The following is a 22,173-nucleotide window of genomic DNA, read 5'->3' as shown; positions in this document are numbered from 1 at the left end:
GCCGGAGTTAAACCACGACATCATGCTTAGCCTGTTGTCAGCATGGCTGCACAGTTTCTGGTAGGCTTGGATCCTGGGTAGAGTGAGCTCGTATCCCTCTGGGGCACTGGTGTTTGACTACAAGAGGACTAGAGAAACTTATTTTGGAGTATTTGTTGTACGTAAAGGATTAAAGTAGACACGCTTTCAGCAAGAAACTTCTTTGTTCATACCTCCTTGTCTCTTACAAACAGTATTCATTTGAAACTGTCCGCAGGACCCCCTGGCAGCAGTTCCTGAGCAGAGACTTAGTTTGAAAGCTCATGTAGTGAATAGTCACAGATGGATGATGCTTCCTGTTGTTGTTTCTGCGTGGCAGACGGTTAGAATTTGTCAGGCATCAGATCCTTAGTATTTTCTGAATCAACTTTATTTTTAATTCAGCAGCTTATCTGCATTTATTCCTGGCTAAAGCAAGAAGTGAAAATTGGTAGCTTCACTGGAAATAGTCTTGCTAATTTTGCTCATAGTGATAGTTCTTCTGAGTTGTTCTATCTTGGTAGTCTTTTGGTATAAAGCATGCTTGGAATATGCAAAAATTCTGAAATAGGAAAATTTACTTGGGATCTGGAGAACGCTGAGGTGAGATACATCTGAGGATACTCATGGGGAAGCTTCCATCATCTTTACTGACTCCTTTAAGGACCTGGTTGTGCGGGCGGAAGTGTTAGCTGGCGGTTAGGGGCAAGCTCGTTTGAGGAAGAAAAGTGCTGGGCAACCGCTTAACGTGCAGGCAACGCAGAGTCAGTCAGGTCTGAATGCCTGTGGACACTTTGTTTTGTAGTAGCTGTGGCCTAGGAAATAATAAATTCAGCACTAGTTAGTGCACCGTGAAGATAAACATTTGCATCTGAATCTTATTAAAACTTGAATCAGCTGGTGAGCTGCTGTTTTAGCAGCGTAATGAATTGAGTGCTTCAGAAGAGAAGATCTAAAGATACTTGATTTCTTCTAAAGGCTGTACTTCAGCTATGATAGAGTTCAAAAACCACGTTAAAATAGCATGGGAAATGATACATAAGTGTGTGGAGATATTTTAAAAAGTACCAGTGTGGTAACACTATAGAAATTTATAGAAATAGGTGTAGCTCAGAGGCAAAAAAAAATAGTTATCAAAGAAATAAAGATATCAGGTGCTGTGATCTAAGACTGTTTTTCTCTCTTTAGAAGCAGCTGGTTTCAGCAACACGTCTGTCATTCTGCTTCATCAGCTAGAGGATAAGACAAAAGCACATTCCTTTTTCATAGAGTTTCTTCATCAGGTAAGATTCTACTGTCCTTTGGGTATTGTCACACACAGTAGAGTATTGTTTTGTGTTACGGTAATTATTCTACGACACAGTTTAAAGTGCATGGGCTGCTTTGTTTTGTTTTTGGTTTTTTTTAATAAAAGGTTGGTGTATTTGAACGTCTGGGCAGTTTTCCAGCGCGAGGGATACCGATGGCAACTCGACTGTTGCTCTGTGAGCACGCAGAGAAACTAGCAGCAGCTATCATTCTCAAGAATCACCACTCCAGGCTGCCTGATCTAGTGAATGCTGCTATACTGATCGCATTAAACAAACGGGAGTGTGACATTCCACCAAGTCTTACCCCTGCGGATGTGTTCTTCCAAGAGGTGAGAAACCTGTTATTTCTGAGTCGTACAGGATCGCATGTGGTACACCCTGCAGTGCTTTGGTGTGTGCTTTGAAGCTTTTCCCTTTCAAAAATCAATCCAGCTTTACACAACTTCCCTTCGAATAGGGATGCTGTGGTACTGTTTTCCTGACTTTACTGTACGTAGTTTTCTATGTCTGCAGCTGAAACGTGCATTCTGACAACCTTCATGTAGCAGAGGTAAAGTTGTTACGATTTCCAACTAACTTACGTGGCTGAGTAATGAAAAAGACAGGTGAAACTCTCTGGCACATCAGAAAACACATGCTGAATTACCATTCTTAAGAGGTGAACTGAGGAGTATGAAGCTTTCCAGATAGGAGAGCTGCTTTGAGCTGTGCTGCATGGAATTGTATCAGTTGAGTCTCTCATAATTTTTTGTCCCCTCCAACATTAGTGAACCTATGCTAGTTGTCACTTTATGCCGCATTCCAGCCAAGCACCCATTCTTTATTTCTTTCTTCCTTCTTGAGAAGAACGATACACAAAATATTTTTTCTTAGAAATGTAAAAGAAAATAGACATAGCAGCCTGCTATTTTAAGGCAGGTATGTTATCCAGTATGCTTTCTCTCACAAAGGGTTCTACTACCAAATGTTTTGGAAGCGTATGGAGGAGTATGCTTAATGAAAGTTTATGGAGTTACCTTCAAAAAAGAGGACTTTTTTTTCCCCCTCTCCAGATTTAAGTCCAGAAATAAGGCAATTCTTGTATTCTAAATTTTGTATGAAGTACAAGCTGGTGATTTCATTATCCATTGTTGATACCATTGTTGAAACCATTGTTTCATTGTCCATAGTTGATACCATTTAATATTTTTGGCTATTGATGTGGCTTCTACTAATATTTGTTTATTTTTGTATACAACTCCTAACTTGGCTTTCAAGGTATCAGCTGGTAATGGGTATGTTTGTGCTTAGTGCGATTCTTCTTTCTATCCTTAAGGTGTCCCAGATAGATTCCATCTTTGAATGCTTACTAGAAGAAGAGGAACAGATCCTGAAAGATGTGCCTATTGAATCAATTGAGATAGTTGTCAATGTGAACAACATCATTAAGGTACAGAACTGCATTAACTAAAATGTTGAGTTAGGAGGGAAAGGTAAATGTTGAAGACCACTCAGCAAACTGAGCGCAGTGCATCCGAGTTACGGATGTGAGAACAAAAGTGAACGCACTTTTCACATGTCCAGATGTATTAAGAAGGAACATACAGGCTCAAGCAGAATTAGGGTCATCCCTTTCCTCCTGAGCCACTGCTAAAGAGACTTTGAGAAGTTGCAGTGCTGTTGGAAGTTGTGAAAGCATGAGTACGTAGCAAAGAGCGAAGAGCTTATGCTTGAGCGCTGAGGTTTCTTGCCCAGTCAGTTTGTGCGCTTCTGTACAGCTGAGGAAGTGGTGTTGACAGAAGGGGGAGTGTTAAGAATATTTCAGAATTATAAAAGGCATCATCTTTTAGTGTTTGGGTACATGCAGGTAGACTTTAAGTACTTATGTCCTTGCCTTTAAATAGGACGTGCTACAAGCGGCCTGTCAGTATCGTCAATCTAGAGCATCTTTATATAAAACAGGAGAGCTTCCAGAAAGAGAACCTGAATATATCCCATGGACAGGTAAGAAATTTTTTACTACTAGCTTATTAATTATCCATCCTAAACAAAAATACTTTGACTTTCAGAACACAAGAATTTCAATCTGAATGTTAATGATAGTTGTCAGTAAGAACAAGAGAAGCTAAAGGTGAATGAATCAATGAACACTTATTTTTTCCAGTATGGATGATAATTCTTTAAAATTTGCATTCCAGATTAGACTACAAAAACAAAGTTTGGGAGACACAGCTAATTATTTTTTTTTTTTAGCATGCACTCGTGCTGGTTGGGAGACCTATGGGATCCACAACATTAAAATGAATCATGAAATGTGATCTGTAACTGTTTTAAAAGGACTGATGATTCTCCACTTATGTGTTTTGTTTTGGTGGTTTAATAACATGAAAAACTATCAGAACAAACGTTGGCAGAGGCAAACACTTTCCGGTTGGTGCTTGAGCTCCCTGTGACAGGCCTGTTTAGCGCTTCAAAGATAAAATTGTTTTGAAAAGCAGGACTCCTGCCAAGTTATTTTGGTGCGTTTGTTATGTCTTGATGACTACATCCAAGGACGTAAGTCAGTTTAACAGAAGATGCCTTGTCCTTGTGTGTATTCTCTACTTTGCTTACAGATTGTGCAAGTGATTCTTTTCTTCTGAAAAATAGCTGGTATTGATAGTTGTCAGTGTAGGTCTTAATAGTTCAGGGACTAGTTTTGTTTCTGTTCTTTTTTTGTTTACTACATTTTGGCCATATGTAAAGATAGATGGGAGTATCTGTTTTGTTAGGGGTTTTTTTGATAGTACTGCTTTAATTTTTAAAATTAAAATTTCTATTAGCTTTTCCCCATCAATTTTTTTTAATTATACACAGGGATGGCTTGGTTATAATTCAGCATAGATTCCTGTGGTGCTAGGATTATTGTTTTAAATGTTCACTGTATTGTTTTCCCAAGCATCGAGCAGCCTTCGCACAGCAATAATACGTCAGCACGGAATCATTTTGAAGATGGTGTATCCCCAGGCGGACAGTAACCTCCGTAGCATTGTGGCTGAACAGTTGGTGGCACTCCTGGACTGTTTTCTAGATGGCTATGTTTCTCAGCTGAAATCTGTGGACCGCCCTGTTGATCAAGAGAGATACAGCCATGTGGAAATGGAGTATGTGCAGAAAAGATCGGAGCTCTTGTCTCCTCTCCGTAAGTACTGTCTATTTTCAAGGCCAGGCTGGATGAGGCTTTGAGCAACCTGCTCTAGTGGAAGGTGTCCCTGCCCATGGCAGGGGGGTTGGAACTAGATGGTCTTTAAGGTCCCTTCCAACCCTAACCCTTCTGTGATGCCTTAATCCAAGGATTAAATGTTCTGTTTGATGAGGAGATGATGCAAATCTGATGGAGTATATGGCATCTGTGTATGAATTCTATTTGTTCCAAGTGTTTGCCTTCAGAGTATAAATGACAGTTTTTATGATTTAATGGGATATTTACAATATAACAAGAGGTTAGAGCTGCATTCAGGACTGCACCCCTGCCCATATCTCTAATAAGCTGCGCTGCTGCTTGAATTTTTTTCTTTTGCTCACTTGTTATATTTTTCTGGCAGGAATTTATCTTGTGCCAGCTGGCTGAAAATAGCCTATAAATGGATTTCTAAATGTTTATATTGTTGATAGTTGACATAAATAAATATGCCTGAAAGTTTGGTTAGACTTTCTCTAGAAAAAGTGCCTTTCCAAGTCTTCAAACCTGCTGTTTAACATGTCAGTTTTGGTCAAGTCTTCAATGAGTAATTGAAAGCAAAGGCCCCTTGTTAGGTGGAAATAGCTCTAACCAAATACATTTTCATAAGTGTGTGAAGGTGGGGGTGTTTTTTAGGCAAAAAATGAACGCTATAAATAGAACAGTCTAGCAATCCCTGCCTTTTACCATTCTTAAACCTTGTGAAAATTGTCTTAAGCTATCATTGTCAGTTTAACTGACATTCATGGGCTATGCTAGTTTATAAATACATTTTTTTTATCATCATGTTCAATCTAAAATTAATACTTCCTTAGAAAATTGTGTGTTCTGCTAACTGTTATGTATTTGATTGAACCAATATGAAAGATTTTCAGTAATAAGATTTGTATTTAAAATACTTTATCTTTACTTGCCCTGTTATCAAAGCCTTTGCCTGCTGCTTTGTCACTTTGCATAATTAAGTGGACATTAGTACAGATATGAAGTCACGATTTTTTTTTTTAATTTTTCCCCTCCCCCAAAAGCACAAATAGCAGATGCTGCTAATTTTCAGAGAAAATAGTATTTGAAATTGCCAGTGTAAGTCCTAAACGTCTCTTCTTCCCTCTCGTACTGGGAGACACAGGCAGTAGGTCCATGGGCTTGTATGGGCCCAGGGTGCAGGTGCAGTAAGATGAATGTTTCCTTGGGAACGTAGAAGGATGACTTTAAACTTGTTTTCACTTTTCTGGTCTCCACTGTCAGTCATCCAGCAGCCAAAGACGAGTTTGTTTGACCTGACTTCTTTTTCTTCCCGGTTACCCAGTTTCCCTGGGACAGTACCAGATGGCAGCTGCTTTAGCGGAGAAGTACTGTGACTTCGATATCCTGGTGCAGATATGTGAGCAGACAGACAACCAGGCCAGGTTGCAACGTTACATGAGTCAGTTCGCAGATCAGGTAACCCTTCATTTTCTAATTCCTTTAAACAGACTTTTAGAATAGTTGTTGTGCCTGAAATCTTGCAAAAGTTACAAATGGGAGGGAGGAATGCGTGTCCCATTTTTTAACGTGTATGTATTTGCAGCTACATAGGGGGGTAGTGTTGAGAATTGGAACCTGAAATCTTGCAAAAGTTACAAATGGGAGGGAGGAATGCGTGTCCCATTTTTTAACGTGTATGTATTTGCAGCTACCCCCTTTAGTGTTGAAAATTGGAACCACGAATCACTGTGCAGAACTCAAAGGTGTGTTTTACCCTGAGGCTGCGTAACAAATCAGCAGCAAAAATGCAGGTGCTGGCTGTGTGGACAGTGGCTTTTCAAGGGATTTTTTTTGTGTCTCAAACACCTTGTCTCACTCTTAATGCCCTTTTGTGGCTGTAGTCAGTGTGCTGTTGTTATGTTGAAGTAACCCTTAATATGAACTTAAGGGTAACTTCCAAAAGAGAGGGTGTGATTGTTCAATGTATAGATAGAAAAGTAGTTAAGAAGAGTAGGAAGATGGGGATGTTGCTGTGGTCGTTATTATTATTATTATTATTTGTGGATGCCCCATCCCTGGATGTCTTCAAGTCCAAGCTGGACTAGGCTTTGAGCAACCTGGTCTAGTGGAAGGTGTCTCTGCCCATGGCAGGGGGGTTGGAACTAGATGATCTTTAAGGTCTGTTCCAACCCAAACCATTCTATGATTCTGTGATCATTACTCTCATCCTGACAGGTACTTAATGTACAATATTTCAGTGTCTGTCAAAAGTCTTGCATAAAAACCACTGTGCATGCTGGAAAAATGGAAAGCTTAAGGAAAAGACAATAGAGACTGCTTGAAGTGAGGGGGACTGGGACAAAAGTTTCCTAATTTGAGAGTTGGTGACACCAATTTGTTTAGCTTTCCACAACTATGGAAAGAGAAATCCTGAAGTCTACAGGTTTCCTGATAAAGAGAGTATGGAAGAGTTGTTTATTAAGAACAAGCAAAATTATTTGTAACAGACAAATTATAGTAAATGTTTTTAGTAGTGAGGGTTAAATACGCACACCTACTGCCAAAGAAGGGGGCAAATTCTCTCTGTTCTCTTCAGATGCTTTTTTCTTTAAAGAAAAAAGGTAACACTTTGTGAAAAGAAGTGGCTTTAGCACATGTAGAGCTGAATAGACCATGTCTAATGGATGGGTATCAGACTGGTGGCCTCTTCAAACTTTGTTTTAATTTGTTAATGTGATTAAAATTTAGCATTATTCTAAAATTACTCTGAAAAATCTAAGCTAATTCTCAAACATAAACCCTGACTAGTTATGTCACATTGAAGTTTTTGAGGATAAAACTGTGTTTTGTTTTCTTTTTTAAAAAAAAGACCATTTTTAACAGTGACTGAAAGAAATCAGGCTGTAGGTTCAGCTGGAGGTCAGAGGGAGTGTTTCAGTGACAGCCGAAGCAAACTTGATGAAAGGAAGTAGTAAGCGCAGAGTTCTGAGACAGGGGGAAGGAACGGGTGAAAAGTAAGACTAGAATTGTGGGTGATGCGATACCTGTTAACGTGGAGAATTTATATTTGGCTCTTCCTTCACTTCCACTGAAGGTTAAACCCTGTGGTGTGTATCAGTGTCTCTTGCCCTGTAGCTGATGAATTCTTAAAACACTATTTTTGAGCAACCTGGTCTAGTGGAAGGTGTCCCTGCCTATGGCAGGGGGGTTGGAACTAGATGGTCTTTAATGTCCCTTCCAACCCAAACCATTCTGTGATACTATTTCTGTCAAAACTCGGAAGTTTTTTCACCAACGGTGTGGGGTGTTGGTTTTGTGTGTGTTTCTTCGTTTGTTAAGCAGGCTCTTACCAATTGTATTTTATGAAACATTTTGCCTTAGAGGACAAATAATATTTAAATGTAACTTTTAAAATCTACTCATGTTCTTCTTCAGAATTTTTCAGATTTCCTGTTTCGCTGGTATTTAGAGAAAGGAAAGCGAGGGAAGCTGCTATCTCAGCCTATCGCTCAGCACGGACAGCTGGAGAATTTCTTGCAAGCTCATGAGCATCTGAGCTGGTTACATGACATCAATAGTCAGGATTTGCAAAAGGTAGAGTTTCTTAATACAACCGACCTGAAATATCATGTGTTAAATGAGTCAGGTACGTATTCAAGTGGGCAAACTGTCTAGTTCTGACTCTGCATCATTGAAAGAGGAAGCTTATCTCGGTGACTTAAGGGAGAGATGAGATGGGTTATTAATGGACCACCAGCACCAGGCACCACCTGATATATCGTATAAGCCACCGCACCGTGTAATAGAAATAGGGGCTGCTTTGTGGGCGACTAATGTTTTGTATCAAGGAAGTTTTATATGGCTACGTCATCACCACCTTTTTCAAAATGGGAGTTTACAGTGAATGTTCATACCGTTATCAGATTGTTCAGCACGGGGAAAACTTAAATTGATGTTTCAAAACTAACAGTTTAAAGCAAAGGAATTTCTTCCCTTCCTTCAGCTGTATTTATCAATGTATTTCACTTCAGCAAATAAACTAATTCTAAAGAAAAATGGCATCTTTCATTCTGCATGCGAAGCATGGAATCATTTATCCCACTGCACACTGAAGGTTCATAATACTTTCTGCCCCTAAAAAAAAAAAAACCCAACCAAAAAAACCCCCAAGAACAAACCAACAAACAACTCCAAACAACAACAAAAAGTCCACCCTGAGTGTCTTGTAATGTTCCATTTGTGTCGACTGAGGTTTTGTCTTTTATAGCAAAGCACTGTGAAGGGGGGACAAGGATTCTGATGTATACAAGTAATTCTGTCTGGACAGTTTATTTCTGAGTAGGTGCCCAGACATTTTCTATTCCGTTGTCTGACAGCCAAATAAATTCTTGCCTGAATGCTTGGTTACTGCAGCAGTTATACCTATAATTCTGCTTTTCAAATTCCTGAATTAACAAGTAAATCAATCTGTATGCAAAGTTGTCCTGTCAGAGCGTTTTTTGGCAAAGCCTTGATTAAGATCCCAGAGTTACAGTACATGAAGTTGCAGTTTGTCCTTTGCTCATAAGAGAGTTTTTCTTGATTAGTAATGAAAAATTTTTTGATATAATTAGAGATCTGTATCTCTTTCTGAAGAGTGTAATGCAGGCTTTTAATGTGCGGGTTGTACAACTTGTAAAACTAAGGGTTCTAGTATTACAGACAATAAATAGCCTTGAGACTGCAGTTCAGATTAAATACTTATCTGCTAACCTTCGGATGTTAAATTCTAAAACTGATTTTGAACCTCTCTATTAATTTCAGGCTCACAGAACATTGCAGACTTTAGCAAATAGGGAGACCCGATATTTTGCGAAGAAGAAAACACTTCTTGGCCTGAGCAAATTAGCTGCACTGGCATCTGACTTCTCAGAAGATACACTGCAGGAGAAAATAGAAGGTAAGAAAGAAAAGCAGAGCAAAGCATAGACTAATGAAGTTATTGAGTCAGAATCACGTTAAGTTTGCAGATAGTTAATTTATTGGGCTGAGGGCCCTAACAATGTGGTAAGGATAAACGGGGTGATGATTTTGCTCGTTGCAGGAAGACAGCGTAAGGCAGTAAGTAACCTTGGTACTCACCTTTTCCTGTGAGTTAAGACTATGAGCAAGGGAAATTTGTGTCTTTGGACTTATATTTCTAATAACAAAAAATATTGGCATCAGTAACAAGCTGCACAGTCTTTGAGAAGTCAAGTAGATGAAGCTGCATTTTATATTTCAGATGCAAGGTAGAAATGAATTAATTTCTTAAAGCCTGTTTATTGAATGGCTCTCAAGTTTTGCACTGTTTTCAAGTCCTGAGACTTGTAGGCTGTACAAGGGAGTCCTGTAACTATGTTTTATGATAATAATGTATGTTTATGCATACATATGCATTTGTGGTCAAGAAGTGCTTTCTCAGCATCTTTGTCTGTATTCTCGAAAGGTTACAGTCACGGGGTTTCATTATGCTCTAGCTGAAAGGGGATGTTAATAGGAAAAGCAGGAATACCTGTTCTGCTTCATTACCTAATGCAACAGTTCCACTCTTCTGCCATTCCTGTCACTTTGGAAAACATCCCTTTTCCCAGTACAGTTTGTGCAGCACGTGTTTGCTGTGAGTTTGTGAAAAAAGCAGTTCTGCACTAATAGTGAAGCTGATGCTGGCCCCCAGGGAAAGCTTTGAAATACTATTCAAGGTTATTACTGAAGCTTACTTCTACTTATCTGTGCATCTTTCATTGTATGTTTTGTACAATTCTTAAAAGAAATCCTGTTTAAAAAGGCTGGGGGTAGTTATGAAAAGTAAGTAGGCTTTTCGCGTAGTTTTAGTTTGTGATAATAATATATTGGCTGTCCTTTAAATTGTAAAGCATTGCATGGAGTCCTGAAGTTGGAAGGTGTTCTTCTCACCACTGTGAGAAAACTGCGGCTAATATGAGGAATCTTCATATTTAAATAGAAAACACGTAGGAAAATGAGGATGCCGGAGCTTTATTTCAGTAGGGTAATGGACTCTCAAAACTTGGTCTGGACTTTACCCTGCTACATGTTTCTGTATGACACGTGAGACAGCTTTTAAAACTTGTGCTCTTTGCATATCCGGGAACGTAGCAAAGTGTCCAGATCGAATGCTTCATAACAAAAACTTGTAGACATGAATAATATTGCCACTCAACAGTAATTACTGTTCCATATGATTTATTATAACATTTTAATAACGTGAGCCATTAATCTCCTTAAATGCCTACAAGAAATATCGGAACAGGAACGCTTTCTATTACATCAGGAGACGCTTCCTGAGCAATTACTGGCAGAGAAACAGTTAAACCTCAACGATATGCCAGTGCTGTCTGCATCTCAGCTCATTGATGTAAGTATCTCGCGTTTTCTTCATACATGGGTAAGGTTCCGGGGTGTTTTCTGCCTCTGTGTGATAAAATACATGAGAAGATCACAGCTGTCTTCATCCCTTACATGACCTGCTAAGCATCTAACATATCAATTTGATTATCTTTTGCTTAATTTCGTCCAGCAGCGAACTTCAGAAGGCTGGGTTTAGCTCAGATTTCTTGTTGTTGAACCCGTGCTTTAGCGTACTGCCAGGAGGAAAAGCAAATTGAATCAGTGCCGGAAGTTGATTTACTGGTCTAAGGCAGTTTTTGGATATGAGACCGTTTTACCTTCTGTCACATTCTCAGTAGGGCAGAACTTGGAAGGCAGAAAAAACGAAGAATTCCACCTCAGTAGAGAAGGATGCTGCAGTGTGGAAGAAAAAAAGGGCTAGAAGCAGGAAGAGGCTTTTGGGCACCTGTTGCAAAGAGGCACCTGAAGTCTTTCTACTTTTCTTTAATCCTTTTTCAAAAGCAAGCAAAGAAAGAATCCCAACCCATGCAGAAACAAAACCATAATCTGCTCCAGTCACTGGGATCGCTAACAGCGCTGACTCCCTTTCCGCACCCCTTTCCGCTGGTAGCCAGCAACCAGCAGCCTTACTGTTTCTGCCTTGTTGGGAGCCTGTTTTTACCATCTGGTGATGCGCACAAAAGATTCCACAAGGATCCGTTGTAAAACAAATTAGGTCCTGCCTTGGTGTCACTTTTGCAACTCCTTCCTTTTCTTATAATCCTCTGGAAAATCAGAAGCGGGGAGAGAGCTTGTTTACGTTCTCCTTGTTTTCTCGGAGCAGTGCTGCTCGTGCCTTGGCAAGTGCTGCCCCCGCGACAGTTTTCCTTCTGAGTTCACTTGGTTGTCGAACAGTGTTCCCGCTTGCTACTCACAATGCGAGAATGAAACTCCGAGAGGGTAAATGAAAAGGTTGATGTTAATTTTCCTTTAAAAGTACTAATATGAGTTTTGTTGTAGGGGGAGGAGTGAAATACTGATAGCAAACTTGTCTGTTTTTCAAAGGTGAAAGGCAGTACATTTGCTTCAGTACCGCTTTGAGCTTAATTACCAAAATAATTCTGAGAGCTTTATTTGTGGAGCTGAGCTCTGGCAACAATAGTCCAGGAATGTTACAGCCTTAAATGGCATTTAAATTTGAAACCTGCCAGCCTTACATCCAATATCATTTGTCCATGGACAATTGTCATGTAGGTGGAATGCTGCTCTAAAACCTTAAGTATATTCCTTACTATAAAAATACTTGCGGTTGAATCAAGACATATTTTCATGAGAAGGTCATGTAAGTGGAAAATACATGGTGGTCTTCCCACAGTGAGTTGTCTGTGATATCAGTTACATTGGTTTGTAGGCTAAAAATAATGCTCTACATTCATCTCCTATCGTAGATGTACATAAGTGATGAGAACAGGAGGGCCAACGAGAATGACTTCAAGAAAGCACTTGATCTGCTGGAATATATTGATGAGGTAGGAAAAGTGTTTGAAGGATTTCTAATCTAGACACTTAAAAAAAAAATGTATTTAATAATTTATTAATACTTAATGAGCAAAAAAACCCCAGGCAGTGCATCTGTAGTTAATTCACATATTCGCTTAGTGTATGGTAATTTAAAATAACCCCGATATGTTTCTTCAGTTTGTTTTTAAGTCACTGGAGACTTAATGCCAAATGTGGTTTAGCTCATTTAAGAAAAATGACACTCCTCATCTTCACTTCCCATTTATAGTCTACAGTTTCTTTTTTAGAGCCTTGCTTCCCCACAGGCTTTCTCCAAACAGGACAAAGAACATCTTGTTTTCAGTAGTTTAGTTCTTGCCTCTTCCCTATTGGCAGTTTCTTTTGATGGTGGTGAGATAAGGCGGGGTAGTGGCAGCTCTTTAACAAGTAACTAGCACCCAAGCACAGGTTTGCTGCTGCTTTCTCAGGAATCTTTGTACGATCTAGTGTCTTGTCGGGTGATTTTCCACCAACGATGAATAAATAGACCTCAGGGGAGCGTTAAACCCAGAGTTAACAAGTCTTTGCCAAAAAGCTGAAGTTGTATAATATCAGGGAAAGTATTCCTTACTGACTGAAAAATGCAAACTCTTTTCTGATCATCCCAATTCCTGCTAGTCTGGGCAGGGCTCCGAGTTAAAATCCTCTCCATAGTAGTGCTTTGTAAACGCCATTGTGCCATTTTGTTGGCCCTCAGTAACTTTGATTTGATAATTGTACATCCCTTTAACTTGTTTTTAAAATCTAAATTCGGTTAAAATTGGTTTTAATAGCTTTTAATTTATCAAATTTTCTTTTAAGTCACATTTCTTTACTGGGGGGTGGGTGTGTTTCCTCAAGCATTAGTATGTTTTGGTCCTGTGTTTAGTATTGTATTATGCGTACTGAGGAAGGAGTATTACTGCTTAGAATAGCATGTTACTCTGAGTGTGCTTCCCGGCGAGGGTGGTAAGGCACAGGAACAAGTTGCCCAGAGAAGCTGTGGATGCCCCATCCCTGGAAGTGTTCAGGCCAGGCTGGATGAGGCTTTGAGCAACCTGGTCTAGAGGAAGGTGTCCCTGTCCATGGCAGGGGGGTTGGAACTAGATGGTCTTCAAGGTCCCTTCCAACCCAAACCATTCTGTGATTCTATGGAGGAAAAAAAAAAAGGCACTGAATTTTCTAACTTCCCACTTAATTTTTACAAAATAAATAGTCCAACTGATAGTAATGTTTTGCAGTAAAATAAACCTGAGTGAACTCCTTTGGTTCTTTCTTTCAAATTATTTTTCCTCTTAAATTTTGTCAACACAGTTAATGAACACTGAGCCACCTATATTGGTGTTTTTACATCTAAATAAAATAAATGTCCCTCTGAAAACATGAGGCTCAAAGTGAATTTTTTGATCAGATATTTGAGTCCAACAGCTTGAGCACAAAGTAGAGGTGGTGGCTTAGACTAGAGACTAAAAACTAGCTGTTGCCTAGTTTTTCCCGCTTTTCTCTTGCAAAAGCATAGCGTGAAGTCGAGACCCATTCTCTGGCCTCTAAATTGAAGAGTTTGTGGTTTCTCTTGTCTCTTTTGAGGGCAATATTAAAGCAGATGTGATGCTTTGGGACATTGAGAGGTGGAACAAAAAAAAAAAGTCTTTTTTCTGATGTTATTTTTAAAGGGCCTCTGACACCAATTATCTCAAAGTTTCTGTGCAACGAAAGGGCCGCTCTTTCCAAGAGAAATTTGTGACTTTGAAGACATTTACTAATATATTCATAAAACATACATTCTGATGTGGACACTAATGCATGCTAGTTAGCTTGGCCTTGCCAAAAAAAGCCTTGACTTCCGTCACCCCTTAGCACATTTTATTTTAAAACGTGCCTCAAACACACTGCTCTACAGATTGGTGTTTGTTCACGTGCTTTAAAACAGGCCCTTTTTCAACCTGAGGTACTGAGCTTTCAGCAGTCCCGTGGTGATACAGAAAGTCCAAGCCATGTTTTCAAATGGCAACGAGCAGACGTTGGTGTTTCACCAGTCTGATCCGGTCATCTGCTAAAATAGCGTGTGTTCAGTAACTGAGAAACTTAATTTGTTGGTATAATCGGTGTGACAGAGTAATTCTTTCTTAAAAAAAATAACTTCCCTGTCTTTTCTTCTTGTATGATTTGAAGGAAGAGGAAGTAGATGTAAATGACTTTAAACTTAAAATCCTCTGCAAGGCTCTCCAAAGAGATGGGTAAGTCCAATATGAATAAAAGTTACTGGCAGTATTTGTGACGTAGCTTTTCCAGCATTAAGTATTGGTATACTGTCCTCTAGCTCACTGAAAAGATTGAATTTCCCAGTTGTACAGTTGGTAATGTATAAAGTCTCTGTTCTGAATGTGCCTTTTCACTGGTCAAGTGAAACCCCACCAAAAAAACCCATCAGTAGTGCTTTGTTCGCTTAGCTCACTGGCAGCCTGCTGTGCGTTCTCGGCACCTGAGTCAGAAATGCACCCCTGCAGCTTGCGTTCTTGAACCCTCTGCTGGGCTAAAAGACGTGACCGATGCTGAAACCTTTGTGTTTTTCCTTTGAAGCATCTCAAATAGAAGCTTTTTTAAGAGCATGGTGTGCAGAGGTCACGCCTCCAAACTTTCACTTCGCTCGTTTTTGACCATTGAACCATGTCAACAAACTCATGACCTTTTTTGAGTTAAAGCTGCATTCTTGACTGTAAGAGATGGAAGCCTTAAAAACTGCTTAAAAGAGCCGCTCTTATGGACTTTCAGAACCAAATACAGGCTGTTCAGAAGCATCTTCTCATCGAGCAGTACTGCTGTTCTCTCCCAGGTTAAATAACTCAAATGGCATTGCTTCCCTTAACTTTGGAAAATCAGAAAGGAATCCAGCTTTTCTAGCTCCTACCCACGTTCCAAGACGACCCAAGGAGAAGAAAGATGAGGAGAGAATACATTCCAAATGCACTGTGCCAATTGGGATTAAAATGGAAATAAGCAGCATTCGGATTTGCCTTGATGCATAGGTCTCTAGAAAATATATTCTGAGTTAGTGTCACAAATGACAAAAATAACATGCAGAAACGGCCTCAAAATACTCCCAAGTGTTTTCTTCCTGTAGTTTCAAGGCAGAAGAATCTGGAACTTCTACGTGGCACCAGGCCAATAACTGGTTTATGTCCTGTCTACCCTGGGCTGAGAACAGAGTTTTGGATATAATATCAACCTGGTCTAGTGGAAGGTGTCCCTGCCCATGGCAGGAGGGTTGGAACTAGATGGTCTTTAAGGTCCCTTCTAGCCCAAAGTGTTTTGTGATTTAAACCATTCCATTTGCATGTAACGCGGACAAGATTTTGCCCACTCCACTAGCTCACCAGGTGCAATTTGAGATTGCTTTGCACTGAACAGGGTTTAGGAAACTTGATGTCCCAGCTGAGTTTCCAGTCCAGCGAGGCTCACAAAGGCTTACTGGGAAGTTGATTGCTGCTTCAAAAGAGGGAGTGTTAACTTTGCTCTGAGCACAGAAGTAAGCACTTGGCGTGTTGCAGTGCCTGCCTCCAGGGATTTGTTTTCCAGCTTAACCACTACAAATGGTGGTAAGGCTCTGGAGTGGAAGGGAGCCTTGTGGAGTGTGCTCTTACGTTGTGGTATGATCCTCGCTATCCTCCTCTGTCCCTAAGAGGGATTTGGTTCTTCAAATCCCCTTTGCCTTCCCTCACATTCTTCCCAGTAGAATTAAAGATGAAATCCTGTAGGTTTGGGAGTTTTAAGTGAAATCCAGGGTAAAACCATGGTTTTGGTGAAGTACAGAGGATTCGCCAGTAATACCTTTGGGCAGCAGGGTCCAGATCTGCTGGAAGCATGTCCCGTTGGCCCAGGGGGGGGTCATGTGGGATTTAGGGGGTGGTACGGGAACTTTTTGTCTGGCAGTTCAACACATGGAACAGGAAATTTTAACAACCGAAACGTTAGAACCGCAGCAAAAGAAGCAGGGTTGGTGTCGATTTAAAACTGCTACACAAAGCTCTGCAGAGATGAAAAATTGTCATTTAAAATAATCTTTCTCTTAGAAAATATCTGTTTGGGATTTCCTTAGGCAGAAGAGACTGGCATTCGGGAGCCTACACCATCGCATTTAACCACAGATGGGATGCTGTATTTGCTGTGTGTCTGTGGGTGCTGTTACAGACCTGCAACTTAGACTTCACCCTTTTTTTTTCCCCTCCTCCTTAATTTTCTCAGTGCTTGCTTTTTTCTTTTTGCTATTTTTTTTTTCCCCAAATACGTTGGCAAAGTGCTGCTCTTGCTTTATTCTATCAAAAAATAAAACTATACTTGCATCATCTCAATCATAAAATATAATTACTGAGAACAGCTAATTCTTGATGGACGGTATTTTTTATTTTATCAAATAAATAATGTTTTCTTTTACAGTTTAGAAGACACAAAGCATTTCTGTTGTCCTCCTGACAAGGCTAGGTTATAGTAGTGGAATTTTATTGCAGTTTTACTCTTGGAATAAAAAATAATTAACACAAGATAGAAAAAACCCTCTTTGTGTTGAGCTATAGCCAAGCCCACAACACTTACGTGTCAGCATGTGTTAATCACCTTTTGGTTTATCAAATTTTTTGCATGCTATTTCTTGTTAGTTTTCATCTGATTTCATCGTGTAATTCTTTCCCCAAATTGTTCTTCGACTTGCAGGTGGTCCAGTTTGGATGGTAAAGATGATCCAATTGAAGCATCTAAAGATAGCATATTTGTGAAAATATTACAAAAACTCTTGAAAGAAGGTAAAGTGTACTTAAATATACTTGAACTTCTTGAAATCGTTTAGTTGTTTCAGAGCTCTTACGATGAACACCAATATTTAAGAAGTGGTGTTAATATCAAGAGGAATAAGAACGTACATACTGTAATTACCTCGTGTAGTGCATCACATGGAGCTAATTCTATCTCTGTCTTGTCGAGGGGACAAGAGAGGAGCAGATTTCTTGGCTAGAATCTTAGAACCCTCAGATTATTTGCTCTGGAGGGCAGCCATCGGATTTTTAGCAGTTTTTGGACAGCAAAGTCTGTCTTCTGGAGTTAAATACCTTATCTTCTGTAACGTACGTTATTTATAACTATTTGTCTGTCACCCAGAAGAGCTTAATCTATTTTAGCTTAAATTGGTTTGGTTTTGTTGGGCGTTGGTTGGTTGGTTGGTTGTGGGGTTTGGTTTGGTTTCCCTCCCCAAAAGGGGGGAGAAAAAAAATCCCCCCCCCCCAGTTAACACTGACCATGGGAAGTTACAGCCATGGAAATTACAGCCTGGGGGGAGGGAGAGTAGGGATGCAACTCAGTGTCAAAGTCCATTTTAAATATTACTGCATATGAACTTTCCCAGAGCAGAGAAGGCTCCATGTCAAAAATACAACAATTAAGTTCTTCAGAACAGCTCTAGTTTTGTGTGTGCAATCCTGTCGCTTCCTCTTGTAAGATTCTCACGCCCCAGACTGAAATGCTGCAGGTGATGATGCGGCTTATATGACTGATCTGTCTTCTACTTTTTTTATTTCTTTTTTCCCTCCTTCGTTTGTAAAGACCTGGCTTTTAGGTTTAAGGATTTTAAGTTTTATCATAAATTCACCGAGAAGCTGTTTCGGCTGGGATCTTTTTCTTAAACTCTGTTTTACCAACTACTCAAGCTTTATTGTATTTCTTCACGTGTATAATAGGATTAGATCCTCTCAGTTCCAAGAGAGTAATTTAACTGTGAGGCAGGCACAGGTGTTTACTCCAAAATCATCCTAACCACTAATGCAGAGTACTGTTGTCGGTGCTGCAATAACAGGTTTTGTGTTGTAGGGGTTCAGCTGAGGGAGTATTTACCGGACGTGAAGGACCTGCTGCAAGCGAACGAGCTGGGCACCCTGAAATGCAGCACCTACTTCGAATTTGTGTTAAAGGCAAACTACGAACTCTACGTTCAGGGACAAGAGTAATGCTGGCTGGGTTTTTTACATACGTTTTCTAAAGAACTGTTACATTTCATGTACTTTTTTGTTTCTCTTTTTGGGGGGTGGGGACTAAAACTTTGTAATAAAAACTAAGCGTAATACGCTTGGTCCTAAATTTATAGACATTGGCCCTTTAGTCTGGGGAGAGTGCTGTGTTTTCGGGGGGGGGGAAATGTTTTCGTTTTCTGTGCCTTTCATAAACTTACTCTTTTGTTTTACGTCTTCATTGCTTTGAGTCCTGCCTGAGACGTGGAGATACCCAGCCACACCGGGTGGAATGTGGGACCTACAGCAGAAGGTGGGAGCTTTTGCTCCCGCTTCTCTGGGGCTGTGATTTTGGGGCAGAGAGCGTACCAAAATGTCGGTACTGGGTGACGGTGTAGCTTACTGAAGAAACACATAATTTTTTCGATGAGAGAACTCTCTTTGCACAACCCTTTTTGCTGTAGAAACTAGGCAATTTCAATCTTGCGTTAGAGATTGCTGGCATGGAAAGGCTAACCGGTCACTCGGCTTGTTGGCAACATAAAGGGGTAAAGCACAGTTCTCGCTCAGAGTCCTCTGGTCCAGTAGATACACCGTTCTTTCAGCTTCTATCTGTAAGATTAAACTTTTTAAAAACATTTTCATATTTGATCTACTTCTCATTTACGCTAAATCCAGATTTCTAGAATAGATGTATAAAGGAGATGAGCAGCTCACCGTGCAGCCATTCACAGCAACTGCTTGAACCTGGGCTCAGCAGAAACCTAGAAAGCAGTCGGGGAAGTGTGGGAGTCTGGCACGATCTTCCTTACTCGGTGCCTTGTTCTTCACTGCTCGATGCCACTCACTGTCTTTTTTTTCTTTTCCCTTGCTGCCCCAGTTAGTTATCTCTGACACGGGAGTAATTTTTTTAAAAAATCCATTTAACTTCTCAATTTTAATTAATCTGTTTGGCAGCGGATTTTAATCTTTAAATAAACGTTACTTTAAGCTGACACGTCGTACCTTTCTCTTGCAGGTAGCTCAACAGCCAGCGAGTGACTGCAGAGCAACTTGCATGCCCGTATGTTTTACTTGTCTGGCTCGACGCCTGCTGCAACAACTTGATCCAACAGCTGAGAAGGTCAGAAGTTAAATTGGTTGAAGAGAATCCAGTTTCTAGTTTTAAAAGCACAGCTCCCCTTCTGTGGCTTCCCCTCCTCCCTGTACTAATACAGTAAGCTGGGCTCAGAGTCTGAACATGTTTGGAAGAATAGATTTATCTAGAGAGGTTCTAACTAATATGGGAAAGAAATGCACTAGCAGTCATCTTCTAAGATTGCTCGAAGAAGCAAACTTTGCTCTTCTGCAGCCTCGTGCGGCTGGGAGAAAGAAGTGTGGGTGTAACTCCCAGCTGCGGCTTCAAAGGAGTGGGTCATTCAGAGCCTCAGAAAGCATTCCGCTTGCTTGGTTAAATGTCAGTTTAAAGGTTGTTTGGCGCTATTGATGAACTTCATGTTCTGGGGAGAAAGGGAATAATCTGGAAAATGATTACTGCCCCCTGCTGAAATACGTTCTGCCTGAACTTTTACTAAACTCTCTCCGTTTTGCTTGAAGAGGAATTTCTCTGGGGCTTCGTCCCTTCCCAGGCTGTGGACGGCCTGTATTCTGTCAGGAGTAGCGGGGCAAGCCCCAGGCAGCCCGCTCCAGCAGCAGGCGTTCCTGTGCATCCTTAGCCATCCAGCCCTTTCCAAGTGCCTGGCTTCTCTGCTGGGATGGTTCGTTGCGGCTGGTGTAAAAGCATCCTCCAGGTTCTCAGGAGAATGACGATCGGCCATGAAGGCTTCACAACCCACGCTTTACTCCACGGCCGGGTTGCGAAGCACTTGGCATTGGTACAGTGGCTTTCTGTCTGACTGTTGCCAGAACAGAAGGCTACGGGCAAGGAGTTTACTTAAATAAAGCCTCATTAAAATAACTTCCGTCTCTAAACTGAAGTTTAATGTTCTGGTACGAGGAATGTTGAGCTGGTTCACGATTGTGTTGGGAAGCTTGAAGAGGCTGGGATTCGGGGCTATTCCTCCTCTCCGCCCTCCCTTTGGTTATGTAATAAGCAGTTTTGGTGCAGGACTCCTGTCTCAGATTACTGTACGGGGAGGATGCCTTCATTTACCACCGCGTATCGAAGGTCACGCCAGAGCTTTAGACTGTACCCAAGCGTAACAGGAACAGAAATAAACTTGGGACCAAAAAAAAATCGGGTTTTGTTTAAAAGATGCTGAATAAGGAAGCGTGCATCGTTTCTTCAGTAGCTGTCTCCTCAGTAATGAAACACACACAGTACAGGATGTCCACGCTTCCGTCCTCTGGTGTCACCGGAGTGGCAGGGAAGCTTGTCAGTTGTCGTTTGTGAGCAGTTTCAGGAGCTGTCTGTTGTGGATAGTGATCTTCTTTATGCCCAGCTCTGCTCTGGAAACAAACCTTAAATGTTTCCTGACCCGGGACCAAAATCAGATTCATGAGTCCAGTTAAATATCAAAGTGCTGAAAATGACCTTTCATGCAGAACTGTTAAGAATTTCTAGTTTTGCATTTTGCTGTAACCTGGAACGGGGTAGAGAGAAAACGCAACAGAAGGGGTAGAGTGGGTTTATGCTTGCGTCGAGTTTCACTGAGGGATTAAGAATGTTTATCTTTCAGTGAGGTTAGACCTTCGGTTACTTGATTTCTGCTTCAACGCAACTCGCGTTTTGGAATCCCCGGTGGAGCGTTACGGTTCTGTAAATAAACTTGATGGCTGCGATGCCTTTAAGTGTTTTCAGGCTTCCGATTTTTTTGTCCTGCCAGTTGTTGATGACAGAACTGAAGAATAAGGCGAGCAGTTGAAGAACAGTATGTTTTATCCCCAGTGTACTTTAATACAGTAACTTGACGGGAATCTATAGCAGAATGAAACAGGGAGCAGCCAGAGGAACGCTGCCAAACTGGAGGGTGCAGGAAATCAAGTAGAGGAGAGGAGAGTTGTCTGCCTCTCTGTCGGCCCTTTTGTTCTGCCTTGCAGTGGAGGAAGTTGGCGGCAGAAACGTCTCCAGTTGTAGGAGACTCCTCACAGGGTGAGCGCTTCTGACTTAATATTCCTTCTTCCTCCTCTCCTGACTCCCTAAATTTTAAAAGGATTTATCCTTGGCCAGTTGTGCCTTCAGAGAAGGTCCTGAGGATTGATTTGCATCGACTCATTGGCAGGGCTGCAAACCTGCTGGCGTTACTGCCTCTTCTTTCCATCAGTAAATGGAATTTCTATATAAAATCTTCCAAGCGTCCCACATGGAATCTTTGCTTAAATATGCATAGCTGAAGGGGATGAACTGTGCCTCGTCACTTGCACAGCACCTTCAGCTCGTCAGAGATGACTTGCCTGTGAGACTCCTGTGAGTACTTGCCTTTTGGAAAGGGTGAGCTGCAGCGATAGCTGGAAGATGCCGTGTTGCCCGGCCAAGCTCAGCAGCCAGCAATGGGTACTCAGTAACAGCACCAGCATCCACGCTACGTCAGGCTTCTGGGATCAGGCGGTCACCGGGATTAATGCTTCACCGGGTTTCTCTTCAGGCGTTTCGTCTAACAGATGTTATCCCCTGCATTTGTTTTCCACTTTTAAATCACAGCAAAGAAAAAACGCACGGCTTAACTTGGTGTGTAAAGCTGTGGGGGGCTGGTACACGTGTCCATGGTGTTACAGAATCACAGAACGGTTTGGGTTGGAAGGGACCTTAAAGACCATCCAGTTCCAACCCCCCTGCCATGGGCAGGGA

At 41.0% G+C, this 22,173-nt stretch overlaps 1 protein-coding gene across 1 annotated transcript; it reads left to right on the top strand.

Annotated features, from left to right (window-relative positions):
- Window positions 1-1,181: 1,181 nt before the first annotated feature.
- Window positions 1,182-18,426, top strand: LOC104508920 (nuclear pore complex protein Nup133-like; the record flags this gene model as incomplete). The annotated part of the gene is made up of 13 exons (XM_010150688.1): window positions 1,182-1,301; window positions 1,433-1,657; window positions 2,644-2,757; window positions 3,212-3,311; window positions 4,246-4,488; window positions 5,834-5,967; window positions 7,927-8,085; window positions 9,295-9,430; window positions 10,767-10,885; window positions 12,306-12,386; window positions 14,569-14,633; window positions 17,104-17,192; window positions 18,250-18,426. Coding segments are annotated over 13 exons (1,722 nt in total), but the record flags the coding sequence as incomplete, so codon positions are not given.
- Between the last annotated feature and the right edge of the window lie 3,747 nt (window positions 18,427-22,173).

Source organism: Eurypyga helias, unplaced genomic scaffold (assembly GCF_000690775.1).
Source record: "Eurypyga helias isolate BGI_N326 unplaced genomic scaffold, ASM69077v1 scaffold26754, whole genome shotgun sequence".
Taxonomy (NCBI): domain Eukaryota; kingdom Metazoa; phylum Chordata; class Aves; order Eurypygiformes; family Eurypygidae; genus Eurypyga; species Eurypyga helias.
This window is presented reverse-complemented; position numbering and strand designations above follow the sequence as displayed.